The 26209-nt window shown below is 48.3% G+C and overlaps 4 protein-coding genes across 15 annotated transcripts in view; 2 read left to right on the top strand and 2 right to left on the bottom strand.

The window, feature by feature from the left end:
• vmp1 (vacuole membrane protein 1) overlaps window positions 1-26209 on the bottom strand; it is a 96935-nt gene that overhangs the window by 2291 nt on the left and 68435 nt on the right. The window contains exons 2-11 of one of the 2 annotated variants that reach the window (XM_062472359.1): window positions 7760-7804; window positions 7377-7485; window positions 6964-7096; window positions 6559-6649; window positions 5877-5987; window positions 3587-3754; window positions 3209-3340; window positions 1369-1449; window positions 958-1074; window positions 275-336 (exon numbers count right to left, since the gene is read on the bottom strand). In XM_062472359.1, the coding sequence (XP_062328343.1) occupies window positions 275-336; window positions 958-1074; window positions 1369-1449; window positions 3209-3340; window positions 3587-3754; window positions 5877-5987; window positions 6559-6649; window positions 6964-7096; window positions 7377-7455 (974 nt within the window). In that variant the 5' untranslated portion in view covers window positions 7456-7485; window positions 7760-7804. Of the gene's footprint in view, window positions 1-274; window positions 337-957; window positions 1075-1368; window positions 1450-3208; window positions 3341-3586; window positions 3755-5876; window positions 5988-6558; window positions 6650-6963; window positions 7097-7376; window positions 7486-7759; window positions 7900-26209 lie in introns of those variants that run through there. The other variant, XM_062472358.1, reaches the window with a different exon arrangement.
• On the bottom strand, window positions 8030-15602 carry npat (nuclear protein, ataxia-telangiectasia locus). 3 transcript variants are annotated; one of them, XM_062472355.1, is made up of 18 exons: window positions 15384-15602; window positions 15053-15171; window positions 14851-14911; window positions 14675-14753; window positions 14545-14585; window positions 14184-14429; window positions 13957-14032; window positions 13678-13792; window positions 13485-13576; window positions 13317-13398; window positions 13048-13144; window positions 12807-12929; window positions 12113-12543; window positions 11269-11968; window positions 11069-11178; window positions 10890-10980; window positions 9346-10805; window positions 8030-9249 (listed from the first exon to the last, which is right to left on the bottom strand). In XM_062472355.1, exons 1-18 carry the CDS (start codon window positions 15418-15420, stop codon window positions 9169-9171), a joined length of 4041 nt encoding a protein of 1346 aa, XP_062328339.1. In that variant the 5' UTR covers window positions 15421-15602; the 3' UTR covers window positions 8030-9168. The 3 variants fall into 3 exon arrangements, with proteins under 3 accessions (XP_062328339.1, XP_062328337.1, XP_062328338.1); XM_062472353.1 differs by having other exon boundaries at window positions 11269-12543; XM_062472354.1 differs by having other exon boundaries at window positions 11269-12543; window positions 12807-12923.
• psmd2 (proteasome 26S subunit ubiquitin receptor, non-ATPase 2) lies at window positions 15784-24528 on the top strand. Its single transcript, XM_062472356.1, has 21 exons — window positions 15784-15965; window positions 16638-16694; window positions 16847-17011; window positions 17204-17325; window positions 17603-17827; window positions 18359-18517; window positions 18658-18802; window positions 19001-19061; window positions 19172-19318; window positions 19515-19621; window positions 19936-20063; window positions 20639-20726; window positions 20845-21007; window positions 21497-21598; window positions 21752-21897; window positions 22088-22171; window positions 22256-22424; window positions 22743-22837; window positions 23157-23283; window positions 23447-23565; window positions 23766-24528. The coding sequence occupies exons 1-21, from the start codon at window positions 15843-15845 to the stop codon at window positions 23946-23948; spliced, it is 2715 nt and encodes a 904-aa protein (XP_062328340.1). The 5' UTR covers window positions 15784-15842; the 3' UTR covers window positions 23949-24528.
• LOC134028670 (eukaryotic translation initiation factor 4 gamma 1-like) overlaps window positions 24890-26209 on the top strand; it is a 124702-nt gene continuing 123382 nt past the window's right edge. For 6 of the 9 annotated variants that reach the window (XR_009931566.1, XM_062472346.1, XM_062472345.1 and 3 more), the window contains exon 1: window positions 24890-25180. The gene's annotated coding sequence lies outside the window, so the exon portion shown is untranslated. Of the gene's footprint in view, window positions 25181-25506; window positions 25557-26209 lie in introns of those variants that run through there. The other 3 variants (XM_062472348.1, XM_062472347.1, XM_062472341.1) reach the window with 2 other exon arrangements.

The raw sequence follows: 26209 nt of genomic DNA, 5'->3' as shown, positions 1-26209 counted from the left end.
AAGCAAGGGAAATACCCTTCCAGGAAAAAGCAAACATGCAAACAGGCACACACTCACCTCACTGTGAGGAGCCTCATCACCATGGTAGTGTTTCACAAACGGGAATGATTTTTCAATCATCAATCTGATTTCAAATGAGGTCTAACAAACCACACAGAGGAAGGATGCTGAATCTGCAAAACCTTTCTTCTCTCTCTCTCTCTCTCTCTCTCTCTCTCTCTCTCTCTCTCTCTCTCTCTCTCTCTCCCTCTCTCACACACATACACTTACTCACCCAATCAGAGACACCATCTGCTCCACTATGTGCTTGCTGAACGTTATGATAACAAACAGTTTCTGTGGGAGAGAGAGAGAATGGAGACGAATGAGTCAACGGTGAGTATTGATCCCCCCCCGCCAGCACCCTACTGTGAGAACCTGAGTCCAGGACAGCACAGAGGTGGGGATGAAGGCCTGCTTTGAAACCCATGACTCATGCCCCCTACCCTGCTCTTACCCCCAAACCCCCCGTCTGACAATAACATGATGCGGGAGGTCCAAGAGGGAGAGATGCAGACCCCCCACACCACCCTTTCATCCCCTGAAGGGACGTGGTGAGATCACCACTGGCTAGTACGACTAAGGAGGGAGTGATTGGTCTGGTTACCACCGCGATTCACGAGGACACAGTGAGTTTTGCACCGTCTAGGCAAGGATTAGTCACTGTGGTAGACTCAACAATGAAGACAGTCCATAATTAGTTGTTCAGAGCTGGTAAGTAAAAGAAAACATGCCATTAAGTAATCATCTAGCTTTTCCTTTCATCTCAAGGGTCCTTTATGTGCAAAGCCCACATTAAGCATGCCCAAGAAACACAGGTACTTCAAAGGGATTGTTTACCAAAACAAACAACAACAAAAGTTATTTCAAAATAGGATTATTTGTCTGTGTGTGCCCACAGTGGACTACAATTCCCACCTGTATGTGCATCTTGACGATGGCTTTGCCAATCAGTGTGGCTCCAAAGAAGGTCCAGAAGGGAACCAGGAAGTGCCCACATGTGATACCCGCCAGATCAAACAGAGGGTTGGGGATCTGTAAAGGGAAGATGACACCTTCTAAATGAAACCATAAAAGTGGGCCTGTGCAGAAGCTGGAGGCCAAAGCCTTCAGGATTTTTTTTTTGTCATTTAGCAGACGCTCTTATCCAGAGCGACTTACAGTAAGTACAGGGACATTCCCCCCGAGGCAAGTAGGGTGAAGTGCCTTGCCCAAGGACACAACGTCATTTTGCACAGCCGGGAATCGAACCGGTAACCTTCAGATTACGAGTCCGACTCCCTAACCGCTCAGCCACCTGACTCCAGCCTTCAGGATGTGTGGACTTACTGAAGCGCAGGCAAGGATACCGAAGAATCCTACTTTCTGCACCATGTTCTGGACACCCAGTTTGGCTCTGGTGACAACGTCCTTAAATCAGAAGGCATGAAACAGATCAGTATCAGAGTTCTTCATAAAATCTGACCAAAAGGCACTGATGCAGGCCGAGTTCCTGAAAAAAAGATGCTTGACAAGACAAAAGGGGTACATCAATACAGCTTGGATATTCATTTGAGTTCTCTCTCTTGGGGTAGGCCTAATGCAAGCTCCATGGCACAGGGGTATTGAGCTAGTTTGGGGGTAGGCAACCCTGGTCCTCGAGAGCCGCTGTCCTGCATGTTTTAGATGTTTCCCTGCTCCAGCACACCTGGTTCAAATGAATGGGTTGTTATCAAGCTCTGTGGAAGCCGGGTAACGACCATTCATCTGCCTACCCCTGAGCTAGTTTGATCCCCTTTGTGGGGGGGTGGGAAGGGTGTGGGGGGTGAGTAGGGAGGGTTAGGGGGTTAGAAAGAGTGCGTGTGTGTGTGTGTGAGTGTGTGTGTGTGGGGGGGGGTTGGTATGGTTTTATGGTGAAGATCAGACCTATAATTAATTTGAGTAATTTATTCATTCTGATCAAATCTACTCTAATCTCTGAGCCGAAATCTACTCTAATCTCTGAGTTTAATACATTAAACCCGATCCCAACATTCTACACACAACCATTGGTTAACATTCCCCAACACTGCCTCCAGGGAGAGTTTGACTGTTCCCCAAAGAGCTTGAGATATGACGGAGACCAACTTTTTCATTTCACATCCTGCTGAGTAGGAGTGTGGAGATGGTCAGCCGTGCATGACTTGAGAATGACAAGCTGGAGCAGGATATGGCATTAGGCTGATGTTGAGTCAGCATGTGAAACGAGAGCTAGGTTGTCATGTGAGGGAGGAGAGCTGTCCTTCAACTGGATTCACAAAGGATGGAGAGGAGCAAGAAAGACAGAGGAAGGAAAAGAGAAGGATGATTAAAGGGGAGACGGGTTCTTGGTGACTCACACCATGGAGCTTACTGGAAATGGGGAGGGACTTTCACTGAAGACATGTGACACACGGTGGCCAATCACAGTTCAGAGACAGATGTCAGAGGCGATGGACAGAAGGACTGGGCTACGATCTTGGAATATAAGTAGGTTAGGGACAGCACGCGACTAGAGACTTGATGACCAGTGGAAGAATGTTCCAGAATAAGGACAAAAGAGCTCTACCAAAAAGCCGATGGAGGCTCGGTCAGTGTTACGCCACAGGGAGAAACTGATGAAATTGAGGGAGTCTGATGAAAGCAGGGAGGCTATTTGCCAATTCTGACTGACTAGGAAAGGGATTTGTAAGGAGATTAGTGAGACTAGCGGCCAATTTGAACGGTGGGAGGAAAGTTCTGTATTACGACATATATAATGTGTTCACACCAAACGCGAACGAATTATTCGCGCGAATGAAGCAAATTTTTGCTTCGCGTTCATTTGTGTTTATTCACACAAATAGCAGTTTTTTTCCGTCGTCAACCATGTCCGAAATTACGAGTATAAACAAATACGAAGTAGTGTCGTATAGCAGAGGATGCCCACAGATGGCTACAATACTCTTGCCCTCCATTTCTTCTAAAACGTCAATGACATCTCAACATTGATAAACTTTCGCGACACAGCGTCCCATGAACATATTCAACTCAATGAAAGAAGCAATGGACGAGCCTCATTCGCGCGATTTCGCATGTTTGCATTGATTTTTACATGTAATCCCACCGCGCCAATGATTCGCTTGGCGTTCGGTGTGAACACAGAAGGATGGAGCGGAGTGGTCATCCTCACCTGAGCTCTCTCTGCCTGCTCCAGCATCTCCTCAAACTCCTCGTAGTCTTCATCGTCCGGGTCCGCCCCTGACAGCCTTGCCGCCCTGGCCATGAAGTAGGGGGGCAGCTCCCCGATGGCCGTGCCTGCTCCCTGGGGAGATTAACAACCAGGGGGGTCATTTCTGGTTCCCTCACCATTACTAACCACCATTGCTTCTGCCTCAAGTATGGAGCATTACTAGTTCCTTTGAACAAGCTAAAAAAAACACACAAAAAACAAGTATGTCTGAATTTAAATTGAATTTCTAATTCAAATCTTAAACTCAGGGCCTAGTAATGCATCAAAATGTGGGGCGAGGCAGACTGACTGAAGAGGGCAGAGTGGATGTTTACTCACCCACATGCAGGCCTCCAGGCGGACCTTGGAGATGATGGACCAGAGGGAGATGCTGCCCTCCACACCCCCCTCCTGGGGACAGATGATCTGGTCTGGGTAGGGGGGCTCCGGGAAGTCTGTGGAACCACACTCGTACGCCGCCAGGGTGACCGATGCTATGTGAGGACCCTGAGGGAGAGAAGGGGGACAGGGGTAGAAAGACAGAGGTTGGTTTTCACTTTTTACTTTAGAGCAAAAGACAGACAGACAGACACTCAAACACACACACTGAATCACCACAGAACCCTTGACAGTGTGGTATGCAGCACCATTCATCAGCGACTGGAGCTTAGCCACCTGGCTTCATTAGCAATCGGGGCACCTGAAACCACAACATAGACCGCCCATTATACCTTATTGAATTCACTGTGACAGGAGACAGACAGCTCCCGATTACTCAGCGATGATTACCTCCGAGGGGGAGAAAGCACACTGGGGAGTCTGCTATTCACTACCTGGCTTCAAAATGTCCCAATCACTGCTTTTCCTTTGAGTACAAAAGTGCACACATTTCGTTGTTGTTGGTCGGTGTTGCTAGCAAGTCGAAACAGATCCTTCTCATTAGGATTACTGTGAAACAATTCTGTTGTCAGAGGTTAGAAACATCTGTGTTCATCTAGCAGATCTGTAGATCCTTCTTGAAGAATTCCATTTCAAAAACAACCAGACTTCCACGAATTCCATGAATCATCATTAAGTTATGCTGCTAACCTTCAGAACAGACCCATGATATCATCATTGTTCTATGGGACTCCTTGAGGCAAGGCACTTCACCCTACTTGCCTCGGGGAGAATGTCCCTGTACTTACTGTAAGTCGCTCTGGATAAGAGCATCTGCTAAATGACTAAATGTAAATGATACACAATCCATTCCTCGAGCGTAACTCTACCAGGGCAGATGTGGTCCAAGACCCCTGCAGCCAAGGGGTTTTCCAGACCCCTGACCTCACCTCTGACTAGGCGGTTTAAAGGCTTTCTTTTTGTTGCAGACAACTCGGGCAAGGAAGGTTAGAATGGAGCATTTCAGTTAAGTACATTCTATATGGTTGTTTTAAGTTATCATAAGCTAATGGCCCTATTGATGATAGAGGGATAGCAAATTATCCAGTAACATGCGAGTGTCACTGCGAAAGTGTCACTATTTTGGAAGCACAATTCAAGATAGATGTAATATTGTAAACGATGACCGAGCAGTAAGGAAATCTGTCGCTCTAATTGAGTTGGGAGATGAGGGGAAAGAGATGAGGTCACAGGCTCCTGTAAGTGAGGTGACACGTCATGAGATCAGCCCTAGAAACAGCAGGCTTCCGAAAGCCACATCTCCGATCGGTTGGTTGACACAATTTCAGAAACTATCGTGGCACGACAGCGATGGCACCACAAATGGCAACGGCTTCTGAAAGTGGCCTCGCATCGTGTAGACTTGTGGAAAAAATTGCTGACAGTCTCTGGTTTACTAGTTCGACCATACAAAAGCCGACACAATCGCACAAAAGTGTGCCCTTCAGCAGAATCACTTCCCACTGTTCCCAAAGCTCCATTTCACCACAACAAAGACCTATGTCACAATGCCACTCACTCACAAGTGTGACCTAACCATAGGAACAGTCACCATGTGACTGTGGTAAGTGACTGAATCCAACTTTACTTCAGATCAATGCGGGGGGTATAAATTATTAAGTAGTTATGGGGGAGTTTGATGCTAACCATAAGACGCTGTGTGGATGACAAATGAATGAGGCTGCTGGGAGCTGGCCAGAACCCATGCCATGATGTCATTGAGAGATAACCCAAGACACAGCATGTTCTTCTTAATCAAAGAGGACAAAGGAGCCGTGAACTACGGACTACACAGCCTACGTCATGAAACAAAGAGTATCAGAAACTAAGGAATAATAATGAATGATGTGTTAAACTGCAACATTTAATTCCACAAAGATATGCACTTGCTAGACCCCTTAAAAAACACACATCAGCCACACTATAAGTATGTACTCCTCCACAGAGGGTATACCCCTCCACAGAGGGTATACCCCTCCACAGAGTCTGTGTACCCCTCCACAGAGTGTGTACCCCTCCACAGAGTGTGTACCCCTCCACAGTGTGTACCCCTCCACAGAGTGTGTACCCCTCCACAGAGTGTGTACCCCTCCACAGTGTGTGTACCCCTCCACAGTGTGTACCCCTCCACAGAGTATGTACTCCTCCACAGAGTCTGTGTACCCCTCCAGGTGTCACAGTGTCACCTCACCAGGTAGAGCAGGAAGGTGTGCAGGCCGGTGCCCAGGCCCACGGAGGACAGGATGCCCAGACCCACCCAGTAGGCACACCACAGGAACCTCTTCTCCAGGTGCTGCACGTGCTACAGATGAGGAGGACATATATTTAACCCTTTAGAACACACCCTCATCCGTGATTTGCTCTGAGTGTTCACAGCGCCATGCTATCACACATTGTGCGCCTACCTAATTTAGTTACGCTGGGGTTACAGTTGGATATTTCAGAACTTGCTAAAATGTTAAATATGTCGGTTGGAACTTGAGTAAAAATGGTGTAAAGTACAAGATCAAAGTATGTCTCCTGAGGATTTAGGTGACTGTAACTTAGGACGAACGCTACAAACTCTAACATTGTAGGCCTAATTTATTACCTCATACAGTATATATTTAAAATTGTGCATCATTAAATCAATCTAACCGGCTCTTAAGATTCCAAACACGTTTCCTGTTCAATGAAACAGCTCATTGAGCAACTGTTTTTCCTTTGGCAACCTTTCATCTGTGAATATCCAGGCATATATCTGCTGATCTGAATATCCAGTGACTTATCTTTAACCTTTAAACATTTTCCTCTGGGTTAATAGAAGTAGAGTTGACTATGAGCACTAGACAGAACTAATCAGTGACAGAGGGCTTGTTTGTTTTTGTCCTCACCTTCTGATGAGCTCCCTCTATGGAGTACGCCACTGAGAACAGCGAACACAACACCAGGAAAAGGAACACTGACCCCTTTCGCCGCCATAACCTAGAACGAGGAGAGGGGGAAGGAGGAGGAAGTTGACATAAGGTTGCGGTTAGACAGGTTTATAATCTGTGTTTTCTTCCGTGTATGTGATAGAGAGCTCAGATGTGCAACAACACGTGACTGACAGAGTTCGCAACGGTGGCCGTTTTCCCAGATTAATAAGTTAGCTGGAACCATGACAGTTTCCCAACATTTCCCCTTATCCTAACCCAAGGCATGGCGCCTGTTCACACACACTACTTGGTACATGATTTCACAACAATGTGGTGATCATGACATAGTTGTTATAACAACAGTAACGTGAGAGTACTTACTTTAACGTCCACTCCTTCAGTGTGATGAGGGTTTCCAGTAGGAAGTAGTTCAGTGTGACCACTGGTCTCCTCCAAAGCACCAGGGACAGGCGCTCCTCTCTGTCCTTGTGTCTCCTCTCGCTAACTGATGAGTCTGGAAGCACAGGAACATGCTCATTTACAAACACAATGGTGGTGTCAAGGGACAAAGGTGGAGGGGCCACAGGTAACATTAGCAAGTCGGTCATAGTCGTTGAGAAAATATGGCATGCAGTGTAGGTGTGATATCAATCTCGAGACCTTTGGTCCTTGAACCCTTGGTTATGTGGCAATGGACAACCAATGTATTGTAATCTTCTTAAAACATGTAGAGTACATAGGATGCCCATAGGGGTGGAAAATGTACATGTTGTGAAGTCATCTACAAAACCAACCTGTGAAATTTCCATTGTGCTTCTGTTTGCCTCCTACTCGCTTCTGTGGTTGTTCGCAACCAGCTCCATTAGCTGCCATCTCATTTACTGACCTGCTGGAACAGGTGACCTGTAGGACATCATCAGAAATGCTGTTGGCTTTAATGTTTTAGCTCATCTACTCTGCGGCAATGTATTGACTCCGTGTAGGTAGATTCTAAAACAGGGTCTTGTTGATTGTCTAATACTAAATGCTGCGAAATGATGCGATATCATGGAACATCTTGCACATGCTAACCGGTTAGGTCGCTATGCTAGCTAGCTAGCAGTGGTTAAGATATCTAGCTAAATAGCCAATAGGTAGGAAGTAGGGTGGAAGTCATCGTGATTTAGCAATGGATTACCTGGCTTTTGATGAGTTGTGATAAAACTAGCTGTCAAAACGGAGTACACAACCAAGAAACAGACCATAGGCAGATTACGTTTTTAAGAGACTAAGCTAAGAATGAATTGAACTGTCATACTTTCCTCATTTGACCCGGAAGAACAAGATTTGTTTCAGTCTGGATTTACATGAAAATTATAAAAGTCCTTCTGAGACAAGTAGATTGTGTAAAAGAAATGTGTCAGTATTTAATTAAATCATTTTGATCAGGATATGATTGATATATATTGGACTTTTATAGATAACAAATAAAAAAGTCTAAAACACCACCCAATACTACTACCGTTTTAACGATAATCTTTGGAGGACTCTAATTTTGAAAGCATTTAGGATGGTCCAATCAGGGGTTCACAGGTTTACTAAGAACACTTACATTACAATAAATAATCATGTGTATTTTTATACTTCGACGTTTTGTTATTTTTTTCCTTTCCCCCTACCACTACCTGGACATATTATTACATATGATAGGTGAATAGGAAAACATGACTGAATGAAACGAGGACTAAGGAGATGACAGTCCATTTCCGCAGCTCAAAGGGGAGATTATTTTTCTAGCAACACATTTTAAAAAGATTACAATTTTAAAAAGAATGGAAGAAAATCCTTGCAGTAACCTTACAAAATCCTGGAGAAAACCTTCCTAGAAGCGTGTAGGCTCAGCAGTAAAGGGAGGACCAACTCCGTATTATTGTCCATGAGTTTACTGATGAGGTGTCAACATGCTATTGGTCGTGTGGCGTACCTTTAAATTTAAATACATATATAGGCCTACTTTGGACAACACAGAAACGGAGCCTGAGAATATTTTCATACAATGCATTTACTCTACGTAACACTGACAGTTGCTTCAACATTATTAGTCACTGTAACCTTTTTATTAAAATTATTTATATACAGAAACTGTACCACAGCCATTCACTTTGTTAATACTAATTTTAAAAAAATGGACCAATAAATCTACAGAAATACCTTTTAACAACTGCACATTCTTGTGTGCAATGGAGCCTTTAGACACAGTCAAACATTGACAAAAATAAGGCTTGAAGAAAAGTCATAAATTACAACTCAGTGCTAATAAACCAACCATCTGCATAAAAAAAGGTTCTCAAACATTTCTTTAACATTCGCAGTACAGATCTTATGTTAAATTAAGATGTTAAGTTTCAGGGTATACAAAGAACATATAAAACAATGTGCTATGGACAGTGTTAAGCTAGACCACAAAATGCCTCATTCCTGCATGATAGACATGGAAACCATCGGCACAGTGACAGTAGATGGCTTGTTCTATTCCTGTATTCACAACATTGTTCTGGACATCTCAGTCTTTCTGCGTGACAGCCATCAACCGCCGTCATAAACCTTTCACTCATCGTAATGAAGCGAGGACAAGAACTTATCCACATCCAGATCATCCGGGAAGGAGTCCAGCAGCTTCTTCTGCTTCTGCAGGTACAATAAATCACAAGTGTCATCAAGTTTCTTCATCAAAAATACATACAAACAAACGAGAGACCGTACTGCATACAAAGTCAATCCCACCTTGGCTTTCTTCTTGCTGCTTGACGAGGCCGAGGCTTGGAGCTCCTTGGAGGGGCTGCTGCCCTGGGCCTCTGGCTGTTTGCGTTTCTTGCCTTTTGAGGACGTCGGCGTGGCGGCTCCAGCGCCCTCCTGACGCAGGCTGTCCTTCAGCGGCGTGCCCGTCCTGGCGATGGCGGCTCGAGACAGGATCATCAGCGTGTGGGCCGCCATGTTGATGCTGTTTTCGCTGCCCGCCTCGCTGGCGGGGCTGCAGGATGGGAGCTCCGGGGTGGCGGGGGGCACCTGGTGCCTGGGAGTGCCCTCCACGTCTCTTATGTGCCTCTGCCGGGCAGGCGTCCTGGGGAAGTCCAAAGATTCCTCGTGGAGACGGCCAGACCCAGGGGTTGGAGGGAGCGGCAGGTCAGGGCAGCCCCCTCCGGGCTTCTTGGCTGGGGTGGTCGGAGGTTGGAGAGCCTGGATGTCCTGGAGCATCTCGGCTGCCTGCTTGATGAGAGGGCTGGTCTTGGAAGGGGACTTGCTGGAGAGCACGTGCAGGGTTGGCGTTGGTGGGGTCACAGGGGGCGGGCTGATGTCCCGGGGTGATGGTGTGGGGGCCGGCTCATGCCTGCTCCCCTGTATCTGGTTCTCCTTATTAGCCGTGACGGGAGAATCCTGAGTGGGAGTCTTTTTCTCTGTCCGTCCCATGTGGCCCTTTGGAAGGCTTTTCTCCAGAGACTCCAGCTTGCGGTCTTCCTCCTTCTCCTTCCGGCTGCCTGACCTCAGTCTATGGTCAGAGGAAGAGGACCTGGTGCTTGGCTTGTCCGTTGACCTTCTCCGACTGTCATCCTTCCTGCCTGTGGACTGGGATTTCCTTCTCGTCTCTGACTTCTTCGACGAGTCTGACGTCTCTGCGTTGCTACTGCTGCTGCTAGCATCTTGCTGGCTGCTAGCATCTTGCCGGCTGCTAGCATCTTGCCGGCTGCTAGCATCTTGCCGGCTGCTAGCATCTTGCCGGCTGCTAGCATCTTGCCGGCTGCTAGCATCTTGATCGGCTACGGTTTGCGATCCAGTGGGTTTTTTCGTGTCTTCTTTCTGCTGTTGCTGGAGAGGAGAGGACGTCTCGGTCTCCGCTGCGTTCCATGTGGTCGGACTGTTGTCCGTGCATCTCACTGTCTCTATCCTCCGTTTAGGCCTGTTGCCACCCAAGATGGCAGGCCTGGTTCTGGCCTGTTTGGGAGAATCTGTCCCAGACTGCCGGCTCGGAGAAGGTGACGAGAGGGCGTTAGCTGCCTGGGCCTTAGGCGGGGTGGTTGTGCTGTTTCTGGTCTGGGGGGGAGATTTGCCGGCTGAACCATCAAAGCACAGGATCCGTCTGTGACCAGGACTGGTACCTGCTGCTACCTTGGGCAGGCCTGTCTTCTCTGAGGACTGTGGTTGGACTGGATTTGTAGAAACACTGGGTCCAGAAACTCTGGTCTTGCCTAAAAAATACGAACCGAGATGCAAACGTTACATCCAGGTGATTGCATTGAGGGAGTGTGTGGAGGCTAAGAAGCAGGGGTTACCTGGGACTGCAGTCTCACTGGGTTTCCCAGGTTCAGGGTGCTTCTCTGGGGATGGGACTAGGGGTTGAGCTAGGGCTGGCACAGCTATAATCTGGAGAAAAAGTCATTACGTCATGTTAATGGATAAGATTGAACTGCTAAACACATCTGTGTTTAAGGCTCTGTCACACATGTGTTACCTGATTGGATGCCACAGGGACATTCCTGGTGTTGCTCTGCCCCATGACAGACACAGGAATGACCATGCTTTGAACCATGGGCCGAACAGGAGAAAGAAAGAGTGTTGATCCTGAAAATGTAAAAATCATGAATGCATCAGTACAGCCACCAATCAAAAAAGAAACCACTGTGTATAACCCATCTCTTCTCTCTCTCTTACCGGTGGCGTAGGTTTTAGCCTGAGGAGGTGTGGCCAGAGAATAGGAACCAGGAGTCCCAGGTGATCTCTGAGGGATCCCACTGGACAGAACCATCTTACCGGCCTGCCCACCAGTGGTGGCGCCATCAGTGATCAAGAAGTAGCTGGTGGCCGCACCTCCGAAGTTAGCACTGGTGGAGTCTAACGGCAACTGGATGATGTAGCTGGGCTGAGCCCCTTGCTGAAGCATGTTCTCCTTAGAGGGTGTGGCTACATCTAGAGACGTCACCCCCCCGGTCTTCCCGCTGAGAGGACTGGACACGGCAGCCGGCTGGAGGACCTCGGTGCTCTGTAGGCTGCTCACCGCCTGCGCCGTCTCATCCAGGCCTGTAGGGGTGCCGGGCAGCACCGCGGGGGGCTGGCCTTCCTTGGCGGGGGACGAGAGGAAGATGGTTGGGATCTTGTCTCCGCTGATGCTGGAGACGGCCTGGTTTAGAGCTGCGTCGCTTGACGCCTCCTCCGGCTCGTCGCTGATGATGATCTTGAGGGATACCATCTTGCTGGGGTCCATCGTTTCCGTGGATACAGTGCTGGGCGTGTCGGTTGGGGTGGCAGTTGGGGGGGGTCTACTCTGCGGTCGAGGCTGGAAGAGTGCCGCGCTGTTAGGAGGTGCCATGGTGACACGAGGGACGTAAGCCTTGGGCTTGGAGACTTTGTTCACCTGTGCCGGAGCAGGTGTGAATGTGGGCGTGGCCGACACAGAGGTAAGATGGAAGGGGAGGATTTTAGTCGTGGTTTTTAACAACGATCCATTCCCAGTCGGAGTCAGCGCTTGAGAACCTTGTGTGTGTCCTGGCTTACTCACTTTAGGTGTGTTCAAACTGGTCGTAGTTCTGGTTTCAGACGCGCTTGTGCTGCAGGTAGAGATGGTTCCATGGGGGCTGGTGGAGGAGGGAGTGCTCTCCTGCCTGACTGCCTCACACACCTCCAGGAGGGCAGGTGGCTCAGGGCCAGCCCTGCCCACAGCTTCGTCTACATCCATGGCTGCTTCTTCATTGCTGAGTGCCAGGTCGGCTGGGGGAGCAGCAGGGGGTGTTTCTGCTGGTTTGTCGCCCCCTGCTGGGAGTCTGGTGGGACTGGGTCCCTTCCTCGGTCTGCTGGTGCTGGACCCAAGAGGCGTCTTTGAAGCGCTCGGTGGGGCGGATTTCCTCTTGTTCTTGGCCTCCTGCACAGATTTCGTCTTTGCAGCAACGGACGCAGGTTCTTGTGCACGTCTTCCATCTTCCTGTAGGACGACTGTGAAATAAAATTGATTGATTGGTCAATATTTGTCAATTGCAGTCTGGGCTTGATCTTAACTGAGTAGGGCTACGAGAAGACGACACGTTAATTAAAATGAATAGTTCATAGAATTTTGTGAATAAAACCAAGCACAAAATACCACAGGTGGAATTTTAGCATCACTAACTGATTATATCCTCTTTAAGGAAAGAGTAAGTGTCATCAAATACTGTAGTATCTTTGAGCTTTTCAAGAGATGGAAGTAGGTTTGTCCGTACCGTGGTTTGTAGGCTCAGGGGGGTTGTCTGAACACCCAGCGTCCCCAGTCTGGCTCGCCTCCACAGTAGCTCCGCTCTCCACCCCCGCTCCTGGCTCTGACCCCTCGTTAGCCTTCCCTTTACCTTCAACCGTGGGAACATGACCATTAGCAACACGGCTGCGAGTGAAACTGCCATCACCTCATCTTCTCCATCTTCTTTCTCCTAAACGACACTCTAGAAGTAATGTCAAAGTGTTTACCGCAGTCGAAGAGGTCAAACAGGGCCTGGAAGGCTGGGTCTGACTCGGTCTGCTCCAGGATGTCATGGATGGCATCGTCAGACATGTGGATCTCCCCCTGGTGGGTTGGACATGCAGTCAAGAGGAGGAACTGACGGCAGAGAACTCATCAATGTTCAAGAGTGACTGCAGGCAAGACAGAAATGACACAGAAAGAGAGATACACAGAGAGAGAGAGAGAGAGAGAGAGAGAGAGAGAGAGAGAGATCAATACAAACATATTTCCTCACCTGAAGCCCTAAAATTTCATCTATGGACTGGTCCGGTACTACTGTGCAACAGGATGATTTTGAAGTCTGAGGGATGCTGTCACTGTGAGTACAACACAACAGAATATAAGACAGGTCGCAACAGAAATCACTTGAAGTGACACTGCAATTCAAGATCCATAGTGTTACCTTGACAGGATTTTGTTGATGTTCTCTGCCAGCTTCTCTTGTAATGATCTGTCACCTAAAATCTTTTCTCTTGCATTTTGAATCACCATTTGCTGAGGACATGAATCCACAGACATACAAGGGTGAATTCATATAGGAAAAAAAAACCCACACCCTATGAAATGCATTCATCAATTGAGGCTTAATGTCTTACAGGGAAATTCTCTGTCACTGCCTCTTCACTTTGGGGCTCTACTGCCAGGCTACTGGCGGCCATGTTGGGTCTGCCAGCCCCACTCGATCCACCACCCCTCCTCTTGGGAGAGTCCCTGAGGGAAATGAGACCACAATCAAGAATCTATTCATAGACTGGATATTAATAGACTCTCAATGTCCTCTGCACTGGTAAAGAACCTTTGATTGTCTCTAAGGGCAAGGTGTGAGGATACAATGAGTCTTAAGACACAGTGGGAACAGATTATTTAAAGCTCACCATTTCCTCCTTCCTGGGGACACTGGGCCAGGGGTTAGTCTGTTATCTGGGACCATAACGTGTATTGTTGTATCTTCTGGAACAGAACAGACACATTTCATACCAAGAGGCAACAAAATGCGCTTCACAGTGGGGAAAAAGGGGTTGAAATAATTGAGACAACATGTAACATTGTATATTAAGGTACCGTGTTACAGTAATACATGCTGAGTTAAATGTGTTCTTACTCATGTTAGCAAGTAGTCGGCTCTCATTTGGTGTCTGGCTTGGTGTGCTGCAGATGGGAGAAAGTCTGGGCTGCTGGGAGGAGAAGTAAAGGGGGGTGGAGTGTACTGGAATGGCCAGGGTGTTGCTTGGGGGGCTGGGCGTGGCTAGGCCCCCCTGGGGGGCCGGGGAAGTGGAGGGGGACGGCGAGAACGACTGCATTCCCTGTCGCCTCAAGTTGGCCAGTGCATTCGCGTTCCGCACCCGTACTGCAAGGGTGACGAGTATCGTGGTCAGTTAAGACTTACACAGATTCACGTTCCCGATTAAGAGCAGAAAAACTGTTATGAAATTATAGCATATGCTTGCAGTGTGTAAACTTACATCTGTTATTATGGCCAATTGTTGGGGAGTTCTGTAAAGACCTGGGGAGGAATATTATATAAGATAAAAGTGAGCAGAGTATGACATGGATTTTGCTTCTGTTGTATGTATTACTGAGATAAAAACGTACTTAATCTGATTAAGTGTGATGTCCAGCTTTTTCCATAACGACGTCATTATGGATGGTATTGGAATCTCCTGACTAGTTTCTATGAGAGAAGCTCAGTGATTCAGGGGAACAACTCAAACATACCTTGATAGTCTCATAACTGGCAAACAAGAGAAATAATTTTGTTTGCAACTTACCTTTGGCTTTTGCTGCAACATATTCGTTCAGAATAGTTGACAGGTTTTTACCAAAAAGGGACTGAAAAGTTACATGTTACAATTAGTGCATTGTTTACAAACAATCTCCGATCTAACGAATCAATGGTGAGGGGTGCCAGGTCAGTATTGAATGTACTTGACAGCTAATGTCTGAACATACTATGTAGAATAGCCTACTCACGAATAAACAAGCTGGGATAGTTCCATCATCTGTACTGTGTTCTGCATACTCCTTCAAATTGGGGCTTTCGTGAATGAATGCCTTACTCGTAGAGGTCAGTCCCTCTTGTTGCAAGTACCCTGAAAACACAATCAGGTGCATTTTGAGAAGTTAGTGCATGCAGAAGCCTGATTAAGTGCCACCCATAACTCCACAGTCGATATTTTGTCAAGCGTAATTTTGTCAAGCACTCGCTAGACAATTTTATCCATACACCCACATATTGACACTTAATAGTATATTGCGGTGAAGTCTAGCAACATGGCGAGCTAATGTTACACACAGCACATACCTAAAACGAGCCGCGCTATGTCAGATGGAAGCAACATGGCTCCAAACGTCGTGAAGGTACAAGTCAACAAGTTACATTATCAGTAAGTATATATAAGAAACAGTTCAAATTCGGACAGGGCTAGTAAATAGGACAAAAGCATAAAGCAGTTTGTGTTGTTCGTAACGTCCAAAAATTACTGAAAAGGCGGGGAATTGAACCTGTCTAGACCGGAACATCCTGAATGACGTTTGGCGATTGGCATTGTGGTCATTGTAGTTTAGAGGCAATCTCCTTCATCTTGCCTGGGAGGACCAGAGCAGAACAGGGTTCAGACATCGATGCGCTAATCATTTCTGTCCAGTAGGTGGTGGTAAAGTAAGATTGAATCCAAACTTGCCATTGAACTCTTGTTATCGACGAAGAAGAATTTCACCCCGGTATCTAGATTCAGTTCGTTTTGCTAGCCGAAAAGCAAGAATGGAGGAGGCAAAAAACAAAGAGAAAAAATTGCCCGAAAAGACAGAGGAGAAGGGGAAGGAGAAGGAAAAGGGACAACAACCTGCTGGGAAGGGCAAGGAGAAGAAAGAGGAGCAAGAATTGGTAAATATACGAACATTTCAAATCAGAAAAGCTCAAGGGAAGCGAAGCTTTTTTGCCTGAGTCACTGTGCTGGTTGACAACATGGTTGAAAAGGCCGAGAGCGTTGTCATTCAACAGTGAATAAATCTTAACTAGCACTAACGTACTAGCTAGCCGCAATCTTATGACTTTCTGCTGTATAAGAACTGTTAACGATGTAAGTAATATTGGATTTGAAACATTACAAAAAGCCAGCTGGCTAAGTGTTACTATTACAGTACAAAGCCTAGCTCTAACAGTGTTAGCATAACGTTGGCTAGCTAGCTCTAGCTGCAGTACGCGCTAGCTTGAGGCTTTGGTTTAACTGACTGTCTGCGGGTAATGACATAGCAGTTAGTTGGCGATGTGTAAAAGTGCTTTAATGCGTTACCGAGATAGATTAGTTAGTGATAGCGGCTTATGCTTGGATATAAAGTCAACAACTTGATCTGATGATAATTACACAGTTATAAAACTACCAGCATTGCGCCAGCTTGCACCTTAAGAGTATTGGTTATTGTGGGGTTTGCTAATAATATTGTTCGCTATACGTAGTCCTGGGTTAGATTCCCGCACGGGGCACTGTTTGGTGCCTTGGTGGGCGTGTGTGTGCACCACGGTTACAAGATGAATAAAGGTTTCTTCTTCTTCTAGTCTGAGGAGGACAAGCAGTTGCAGGAAGAGCTGGAGATGATGGTCGAGAGACTGAGTGTGAGTATCTCATGAACCAGTACACTGCTCATCATTCGTACTCCTTATTGTCACACGTAGAACCGGTTAAAGGTCTACTTTTATTGACATATCTGGTCTGTATTTTCTAACTGTATCCCTCCCCCCACACACACTCTCACACCCCTCTACAGGAGAAGGACACATCTCTTTACCGTCCTGCTCTAGAGGAGCTCCGCAGACTGATCCGTTCATCCACCACTTCCATGACCTCTGTCCCCAAGCCCTTGAAGTTCCTGCGCCCACACTACGCCAAGCTCAAGGAGATCTACGAGGGCATGGCACCCGGGGAAAACAAGGTTGGCCATGTCAGATTACAGTTCGATTAGCATGACTGAAAATTGTATTTTTTATTTTATTTGAATTGTCGCAATGGAATGATTTTCATATTGGGTTGACACCTGGTATTTATTAAGAATTCTCGATGGAGATTGGTTGGCGTTGTCTGACGGCACTACCAGACTAGCTTAACTTCCTGTTTGGCTCCGTAGCGTTTCTGTGGAGATGTGGTGTCAGTCTTGGCCATGACCATGAGCGGCGAACGGGAGTGTCTCAAATACCGTCTACTGGGATCCCAGGAGGAGCTGGCGTCTTGGGGACACGAATACGTCAGGTAGGACCTCTGAGCCAGCTAGCATGTGCTTCTGTTAGCCAGCTAGCATGTGCTTGTGTTAGCCACCTGACGACTACAGGCACCTTGTGGATGCTAGAAGTGACACCTATCAGCATTTCTGTACTCAATTTAGTCAAGCTACAACAGACTGTGACATTTTTATGGGACACCTTCACCCGCACCTTCAGAAATTATTAGTTCTTTAAAAAATACTTTTTTAACCTTGTCCCCAACTCATGTTTTAATGTCCCCTCTCTCTCTCTGTGTGTGTGCGCAGGCACCTGGCAGGCGAGGTGGCCAAGGAGTGGCAGGATGTGGATGACAGTGACAAGACCCAGCAGGAGACCCTGCTGAAGCTGGTGAAGGAGATCGTCCCCTACAACATGGCGCACAACGCGGAGCACGAGGCCTGCGACCTGCTGATGGAGATCGAGAAGCTGGAGATGCTGGAGCTCTACATCGACGACACGGCCTACGCCAAGGTCTGCCTCTACCTCACCAGGTGAGAGCCAAATTCTGCCTCTACCTCACCAGGTGAGAGCCAAGGTCTGCCTCTACCTCACCAGGTGAGAGCCAAGGTCTGCCTCTACCTCACCAGGTGAGAGCCAAGGTCTGCCTCTACCTCACCAGGTGAGAGCCAAATTCTGCCTCTACCTCACCAGGTGAGAGCCAAGGTCTGCCTCTACCTCACCATGTGAGAGGACCAGGGGACACGGTGTGTGTACGTGACTGTACCTTGGGGGGCTGAGCACATGTCCTTCACACACGTATACTGATGCCAGTATTACACCTTGATGCAGTCTCAAAGGTCTCCATGGTCGTACATCCAAGGGATTGGATATTCCTTATTCATTATCCCAGAGATGGCAAAAGTACTTCTTGAAAAAATATTTTAAAGTATTATGTTTTTTTTTTGTACTCACAAGACTTTTTCACACACAAGATACAAACACATTTGAATTTTTTGGGGAAACTTTTGTCTCTCTCTCTCTCCCCCACCCCTCTCTCTTTGGATCTCCCCCCTCTCTCTCAGCTGTGTGAGCTATGTCCCAGAGCCAGAGAACTCTGCCCTGCTGAAATGTGCCCTGAACATCTTCCGGAAGTTCAACCGTTACCCAGAGGCCCTCAGGCTAGCCCTGATGCTCAACGACGTGGAGCTGGTGGAGAACATCTTCACGTCCTGCAAGGACATGTGAGCAGAGCTCTGCACAACACAGCATCCCTCACTGGCCAGGCTTCACACAGATATGAGTCCGTACCGTACATGAACACATTTAACTTTCAATGTAAATTAAAACATTCAACGGTCTTGTGTGTTGGTTGTGCGTGCAGTGTGATCCAGAAGGAGATGGCCTTCATGCTGGGCAGACACGGCATGTTCCTGGAGCTGAACGAGGACGTGGAGGACTATGAGGACCTGACTGAGATCATGTCCAACGTGCAGCTCAACAGTAACTTCCTGGCCCTGGCCAGAGAGGTGAGGGGCGTCTCCGCAAGATGTGCTTCGCTGAGGGATAGTTCCTTACATGAACTGCTTTTAGTCTACTAAAACAGTTGGGTGGAAACTCCAGTGAGATTGCGGGCAGGAGGATTATGATTAATTAAAGGAGAAGTCTGTTTTAGTTTGCATGACTCTGCATATCTCATCCTAAAAGACTGCTTCCTGTTTTTGTAGTTGGACATCATGGAACCCAAAGTCCCTGACGACATCTACAAAACTCACCTGGAGAACAACCGTGAGGCCCTGCTAATGTGCCTTTTGATATCAGCCAATCAGTGTGTGATGCATCCTCTTTTTTCTCGGTCTCACCATGCCTTCCTTCCTTCCTCCTCCGGCCCCCCCCAGGGTTTGGGGGGAGTGGCTCCCAGGTGGACTCGGCCCGTATGAACCTGGCGTCCTCATTCGTCAACGGCTTCGTCAACGCCGCCTTCGGACAGGACAAGCTGCTGACGGACGACGGCAACAAGTGGCTGTACAAGAACAAGGACCATGGTGAGAGAGGAGGCCGGGCCACACACACACACACACACACACACACTGGTGTTCGTTTTAGACTGTTTGCTGATTGGTTTGAAAACAGTCCAAATATGTATCTGTTTTCTTTTTCTGTTTTCTATCTTTTTTTGGCCCACCTAGTTAATCCATGTAGTTTGAGTGAGGGTGATGGTGATGGTGTGTGTGTTCCCAGGTATGCTGAGCGCAGCAGCTTCTCTGGGCATGATCCTGTTGTGGGACGTGGACGGAGGACTGACCCAGATCGACAAATACCTCTACTCCTCCGAGGACTACATCAAGGTCTGCTTCTTCACCCTCTCTGTCTGTTCTCCTGCCTCGGCAACATCTTCTCCCCCCCCCTCCCCTCCCCTCTGACCCACACAGTCCCTTTTCACTCAGTAGTCAGACCATTTTTAACCTCCACCCCACAGCCGTTCACCCACAATCTCCCCCAAACGCACACCCATCCTTCCTACCCAACACCCTCCTTCCAAACCCATCTCCCTCCACACACCCTCACACCCCCCTCCTCCGCAGCCTTCAACAGGACACTGATACCGTCACTAACACCAACCGTGTTCTCTCGTTCGGGTTCCTTCTCTGGCCGCGTCCAGTCCGGCGCCCTCCTGGCCTGCGGTATCGTCAACTCCGGGGTGAGGAACGAGTGTGACCCCGCCCTGGCCCTGCTGTCCGACTACGTGCTGCACAACAGCAACGTGATGAGGATAGGAGCCATCTTTGGGTGAGCGGGCACCTTCTGACAGACGCCCACATCAGCTCTGATCTCCTCACAGTAGAGCCATACAGGAAGATGCATTTTAAGGTCTATCTACCGTGGGGGACCTTTTATGTAGAAGGAATAAGAAACAACCTTTTATTTAGATGTGCTGCTGTGGGGAAGGAAGAAGAAACGTTTATACATTGCAGAAGTCACACACGCAGGGGGAAAACACACACACGCACACACACAGGGGGAAAACACACACGCACACACACAGGGGGAAAACACGCACACGCATAAAGGAGTTTCCCCAAGTTTACATTTATATTTAGTCATTTAGCAGACGCTCTTATCCAGAGCGACTTACAGTAAGTACAGGGACATTCTCCCCGAGGCAAGTAGGGTGAAATGCCTTGCCCAAGGACACAACGTCATTTGACACGGCCGGGAATCGAACTGGCAACCTTCTGATTACTAGACCGCTTCCCTAACCGCTCAGCCACCTGACTCCCTGTTCAGAAGTGTGACTGTGTTCCATGCCTAGCTAGGAGTGTGTGTTCTGTACGGTAAAGCCCTGTCCTCTGCTGACTGTTCAGACTGGGCCTGGCGTACGCCGGCTCCAACCGTGAAGACGTGCTGTCTCTGCTGCTGCCCGTCATGGGAGACTCCAAGTCCAACATGGAGGTAAGCCATGTTTGTGTTGTCATGGGCTCCACACTGTATGCTGACCTTGGTGACCCATGTGACAACATCTGTCTCGACACGCTAAGTTCCTGACGCTGCTTTGTGGCGCGCTCCGCAGGTGGCAGGCGTGACGGCGCTGGCTTGCGGCATGATCGCGGTGGGCTCGTGTAACGGTGACGTCACCTCCACCATCGTCCAGACCATCATGGAGAAGAACGAGCAAGAGCTGAAGGACACGTACGCACGCTGGCTGCCCCTGGGGCTGGGGCTCAACCACCTTGGTAAGGCACGGGGGGGTTTGGGGCTGGGGCTCAACCACCTTGGTAAGGCACGGGGGGGTTTGGGGCTGGGGCTCAACCACCTTGGTAAGGCACGGGGGGGTTTGGGGCTGGGGCTCAACCACCTTGGTAAGGCACGGGGGGGTTTGGGGCTGGGGCTCAACCACCTTGGTAAGGCACGGGGGGTTTGGGGCTGGGGCTCAACCACCTTGGTAAGGCACGGGGGGATTTGGGTCTGGGTCTGAACCATCTGGGTAAGGCACGGGGGGGGTTTGGGTCTGGGTCTGAACCACCTGGGTAAGGCACGGGGGGGGTTTGGGTCTGGGTCTGAACCACCTGGGTAAGGCACGGGGGGTTTGGGTTTGTGGGCGGGGACGACCCTCGCTGGGTTAGGTACAGGAGGAGTTGGGCTGTGTAAGTACTGCGTCCAACAGGTCTTTAGTGAAGATTCTAACCGTTGCTGTGCTCCCTTTCTTGTCTTGCTGTGCCCAGGTAAGGGGGAGGCCATCGAGACCACCCTGGCAGCCCTGCAGGTGGTGCCCGAGCCCTTCCGTAGCTTCGCCAACACACTAGTGGACATCTGTGCCTACGCAGGTACGCGTAGCAGTCACACGCTTTGCTCCCCGACCTGCTTGAGTTGTCCACGTTCTCCGTCCTCGCCCCCCCCTACATCCGTCCTCACCTCTCCTCCGTCCTCACCCCTCCCCCGCCCCTCCTCTGTCCTCGCCCCTCCTCCATCCTCTCCAGGCTCTGGGAACGTGCTGAAGGTGCAGCAGCTGCTCCACATCTGCAGCGAGCACTACGAGGCCAAGGAGAAGGAGGAGGACAAGGACAAGAAGGACAAGAAAGACAAGGAGAAGAAGGAGGGCGCCGCTGACATGGGCTCCCATCAGGTACTGTCCTCCGTGGAAACTCCAAACGCTCTGTGTAGTTCATTCACCTTCGTTAAACGTCAAATACTATGAAAACAACATAAAACGGTGGGACAAACATGAGAGGGTTACAGTCTGTCCGACCTAAAGTATGCTCTGAAAAGTCCAGATCAAATTGCGGGTCCTTAATGTCTGTACTGTTGTTCCCCAGGGCGTGGCTGTGCTAGGTATTGCACTCATCGCTATGGGAGAGGAGATCGGATCTGAGATGGCTTTACGGACCTTCGGACACCTGGTCAGTATCAACGCCGTCTAACAGACCCCAGCTTAACTCCTCTCTGTTGCTCTCTGCTGAACACGTTCCCCTTGTTCCTCCCAGCTGCGGTACGGCGAGCCCACTCTGAGGCGCGCTGTGCCTCTGGCCCTGGCCCTGATCTCCGTATCCAACCCTCGCCTCAACATCCTGGACACGCTCAGCAAGTTCTCCCACGACGCCGACCCAGAGGTGTCCCACAACTCCATCTTCGCCATGGGCATGGTAGGCAGTGGTGAGTTGAACCCCGCCCTGACACAGCTCTGTAGTTATCATACAAAACTAGTCTGTCAGCAGGCAACTTCCTGTTGGCAGACGCTTGACTTCCTGACTGGTGTTGTGTTAGTGACGAACGCGTGCTCGCTCCCAATCAACTGCACTTCATATGGAACGACTGTTGCTTCCGAAGAGCAATTGAAGATTGTTGGGAGTTGATCCAAACCACCATTTTCCTCCTCAGTGTTGCATGAGCTCGCAGATGAATTCCCACAGCAAGCCAGGAAGTTGTTTCCATAGCAACTTAAATGACCTTCTCCTTCTTCTCCCTTCGCAGGCACAAACAACGCCCGCCTGGCCGCCATGCTCCGGCAGCTAGCACAGTACCACGCCAAAGACCCCAACAACCTCTTCATGGTCAGACTGGCACAGGTAGGTGACAGGCACATGCCTCTGTGTGACCAGCACTGGCGTTTGTAGTTTGCTCCGCGTACACCCTCAGAATCACAGGACGCTGCGTGTGTTGTAACGTATGTTAGGGAGCAGGATCTTATTATTGTCATTCCAAAAAACGTGCATGAGCCGCAACGAAATTTGTTAATGAGGTCCGGTTAAAACCACTCACAAATGAATAACTAAACTACTCATCTTAAATAAATACAATAAATACAGGTTGGGTGTTGCAGTGCTTTCATGTGAGTGAACCTGGGTGTCCTAACTTGTTCTGGTCTCTCCCTCTCACCCCACCCAGGGTCTGACTCACCTGGGCAAAGGGACTTTGACCCTGTGTCCCTACCACAGTGACAGGCAGCTGATGAGTCAGGTGGCGGTGGCTGGACTCCTCACAGTCCTCGTCTCCTTCCTTGATGTCAAGAACAGTGAGTCTTCTGTCCCTGTCAGTGTCGTACCTCATGACCGCCCCGCCAGACCGGACCCTTCGTTATTCTTTCGTTTTTGTTCGGGGGGGTTGTGAAGATTCACTTGTTTACTGGAAAGCGTTGTGTTGACAAATGGCACACTCCCTGCTGTTTTGATCCGTAGTCATCCTGGGTAAATCCCACTACGTGCTGTACGGACTGGTAGCGGCCATGCAGCCCCGTATGCTGGTCACCTTTGACGAGGAGCTCCGCCCACTTCCTGTGTCGGTCAGAGTTGGACAGGTAAGAGACGCCCACAATCTGATTCAAAGCAGTCTCATTGGCAGATTCCTAGGCTGTCCCTCTACGCTCTCTGGGTCTCGTGAGTTGCACAGGGTCGAGGGGGATCCATGTGGGACCTGAAGCCTGGCATGATTGTATGTCTCCTGTTAAAGTCAAAAAAGTATTATTTCTTCAGCCTTTAATGTGTGTTTGATTTGCAGGCGGTGGATGTGGTGGGCCAGGCGGGTAAGCCCAAGGCCATCACGGGCTTCCAGACCCACACCACACCGGTGCTCCTGGCCCACGGAGAGAGGGCCGAGCTGGCAACTGAGGAGTACCTCCCCGTCACCCCCATCCTGGAAGGATTTGTCATCCTGCGCAAGAACCCCAACTATGACGCCTAGAACCCCTCTGTTTCCTTTGACTGTTGACTGACTGGCAGCAGGGGGTAGCACTCCCTGGCTCTCATTGGTCACTCATATTTTACTACTTTATTCCATGACTGAGGAGGGCCAGGAAGGAAGCGTACCCCTTGTCTTTCAGTCTGTGGCTCACCTCGATCACCTCTGAAGATATTTGGTTGTGGTCAGGTTGGTTATACTGAGACAGGGAGGGTAAATTGGGACCTCACTGTACTTTGATTGGTTAGCTCTTTATTTGTGATCTAGGATAAGCTCATCTGTCATGTGTTCAGTTGGGTGACCAATGCTCCAGTCTTCAGCTGATCTGAGGGCAGTGTGTGAGAGGTAGCTGTCTGCTCCCTGCCGCCTCCCTGTTCCTCCTTTAGCCACGCAGTAGATGACATCGTATCACCGCCGTTGCTCCTTTTTCCAACATGTCTCCTCCTTTTGTAATTAGAGCATGTAAAAAAAAAAAAAAAAAAAAAAAAATGTTTTCATCCAGTTTTTGTTTTGGTGGTTTTGTTACAGTACTGTAAAAGGTTTAAACAACAAAAAAATGATAATAAAAGTTTCAAGTCGATAATTTCTGTCCTTGGTCTGTGATGTTGGCATTTGAATATGAATGAACACCCTAAACTTGAAGGACTTACGATAACTGTTATAAAACATAAACCAGACAGTAGGAGATACACTAACTTTACATGCAAATGTAAAAAACATTTTTTTATCACAACTAATGGGAAATAGGATACACAGATCTGTTGGCAAAATAAAGTCTGAAAAATTCATTAGATATTTATATGAAAGAAAATGTACCTGGATTTTCATTACATCGTTTATGTATTTGAAGATCCGTTTTTAATACGAACCGACCGGACAAAACTGCCATCCGACAGTCTTCGCAGTCAGTATTCCTCTAGCCACGCCTACATACAATTGTGTCATAGCCAGCAAAGGCATCCCCCAGGATCAGTCAGAAGCCGGCTGGCTGTGGCAGTAATCGCTGACGCCTTTTCGAGGAACAATACTAAACAGTCGGGAGTTACTTGTACATTTGTTTTGTTTTAATAGTTGATGTGCCTGTTGTGTTGTAGTCCATACTACGCCGGCACATTTGGCGATTGACAAAACTTTAAATCACGCTACCCAAGGCCCCGTCACATGAACTTAATCCGGAATTGCCAACCGGCTTCCGGGAAGAATCCGTACAGCTTTGCAGACTCAAGGAGAGAAAGGTATGCTAACGCCATGGTTTATGGAGTTAATTCACAAACGTGGTAAACGCTCAATTACAATCTACATAAACTGGGAAACTCAAGATTAACCCGTGCACAACAACTGTCTATGGATTTAAATGGTCCCCGTCTTTAGTCAAATACCATGGGTATGAGTTTTTTAATTATTCTATCGCAAGACAAGCTGTTAGATAACAAGCTAGCAATCGCCCACAAAGTGTCACGCCAAAAGAAAGTACCCTCCCAGTTACTTCGAATAATATTGGTGGCGAAACGTTAGCCATTTGTTAGCTGACACCAGCTGGCTACTTAAATTGATCACCGTTTCAACGAAAAAGGAGCAAGTCAAAGGAAGGCCGACCCACGAGGCACTAACGTACGTTAAGCAACTATTACTCGTACGTTAAGCAACTATTAGCCTACTAGTCGTAGTAGTGATAGACACGCTAGCTAAATCGGTTGGCGTCGTTGGCTATAAAACAACGTTTAGCTAGCTAGGCTAGTAATGTTTTCAGCACTGCCATAGCTAGCTAGCCAACTTGTCCATATGCTGTAGCTATGGCAGCTGGCTAGCTAGCTCTAACTGATTAACGTACTTTACCAGCAGCAGTATAGCCGGCTGTCTACTTTGAGTTCTGTCGTTGACGTGGAATAATAAGCCAGTCACTTAATACCATTTGACGAGTGACCATTCCAGACCAGGCTAGTCAGTTATTCTGTCTTTAATAGTCGTAGTTATTAACTGGTTAAAAAGGCTACTCAGTAGCTTGTGATCACGCATATAGCCAGCCAAGCTAACGCGTTTTGTCCAGTAGATAAACCGGTGAATTTGAAAAACAATTTTCAACCGCATGCTAGAGAAAGACCTGACCCATGAGAGGTTTAAATAAATCTGTAGAATTGTTTTGTTGACGATAAAAACGAATTGAGTTGGAGCAGGTTTTTACTAAATCTGAAAGGGCTTCGGATGTTTTTATGGTTGGATTGGATAGCGTAGGCCCGAACTAGCTAGCCAGCTAGCCTCCTTTC

Source organism: Osmerus eperlanus, chromosome 11 (genome assembly GCF_963692335.1).
Source record: "Osmerus eperlanus chromosome 11, fOsmEpe2.1, whole genome shotgun sequence".
NCBI classification, from domain to species: domain Eukaryota; kingdom Metazoa; phylum Chordata; class Actinopteri; order Osmeriformes; family Osmeridae; genus Osmerus; species Osmerus eperlanus.
Note: the sequence above shows the minus strand (reverse complement) of the source record. Positions and strands in the feature narration are given on the sequence as shown.

Bases quoted from the DNA above. Each gene is read 5' to 3' on its own strand.
- npat (XM_062472353.1), bottom strand. From the start codon at position 15,420: ATGTTGCTTCCATCTGACATAGCGCGGCTCGTTTTAG. The intron at 13,145-13,316 runs GTGAGGAAATAT...CCAACCCACCAG, and splicing joins ATGAAATTTTAGGGCTTCAG to GGGGAGATCCACATGTCTGA. The intron at 11,179-11,268 runs GTAAGAGAGAGA...TTACATTTTCAG, and splicing joins GGCTAAAACCTACGCCACCG to GATCAACACTCTTTCTTTCT.
- psmd2 (XM_062472356.1), top strand. From the start codon at position 15,843: ATGGAGGAGGCAAAAAACAAAGAGAAAAAATTGCCCGAAAAGACAGAG. The intron at 19,062-19,171 runs GTGAGGCCCTGC...GGCCCCCCCCAG, and splicing joins AACTCACCTGGAGAACAACC to GGTTTGGGGGGAGTGGCTCC. The intron at 20,727-20,844 runs GTAAGCCATGTT...CGCGCTCCGCAG, and splicing joins ACTCCAAGTCCAACATGGAG to GTGGCAGGCGTGACGGCGCT.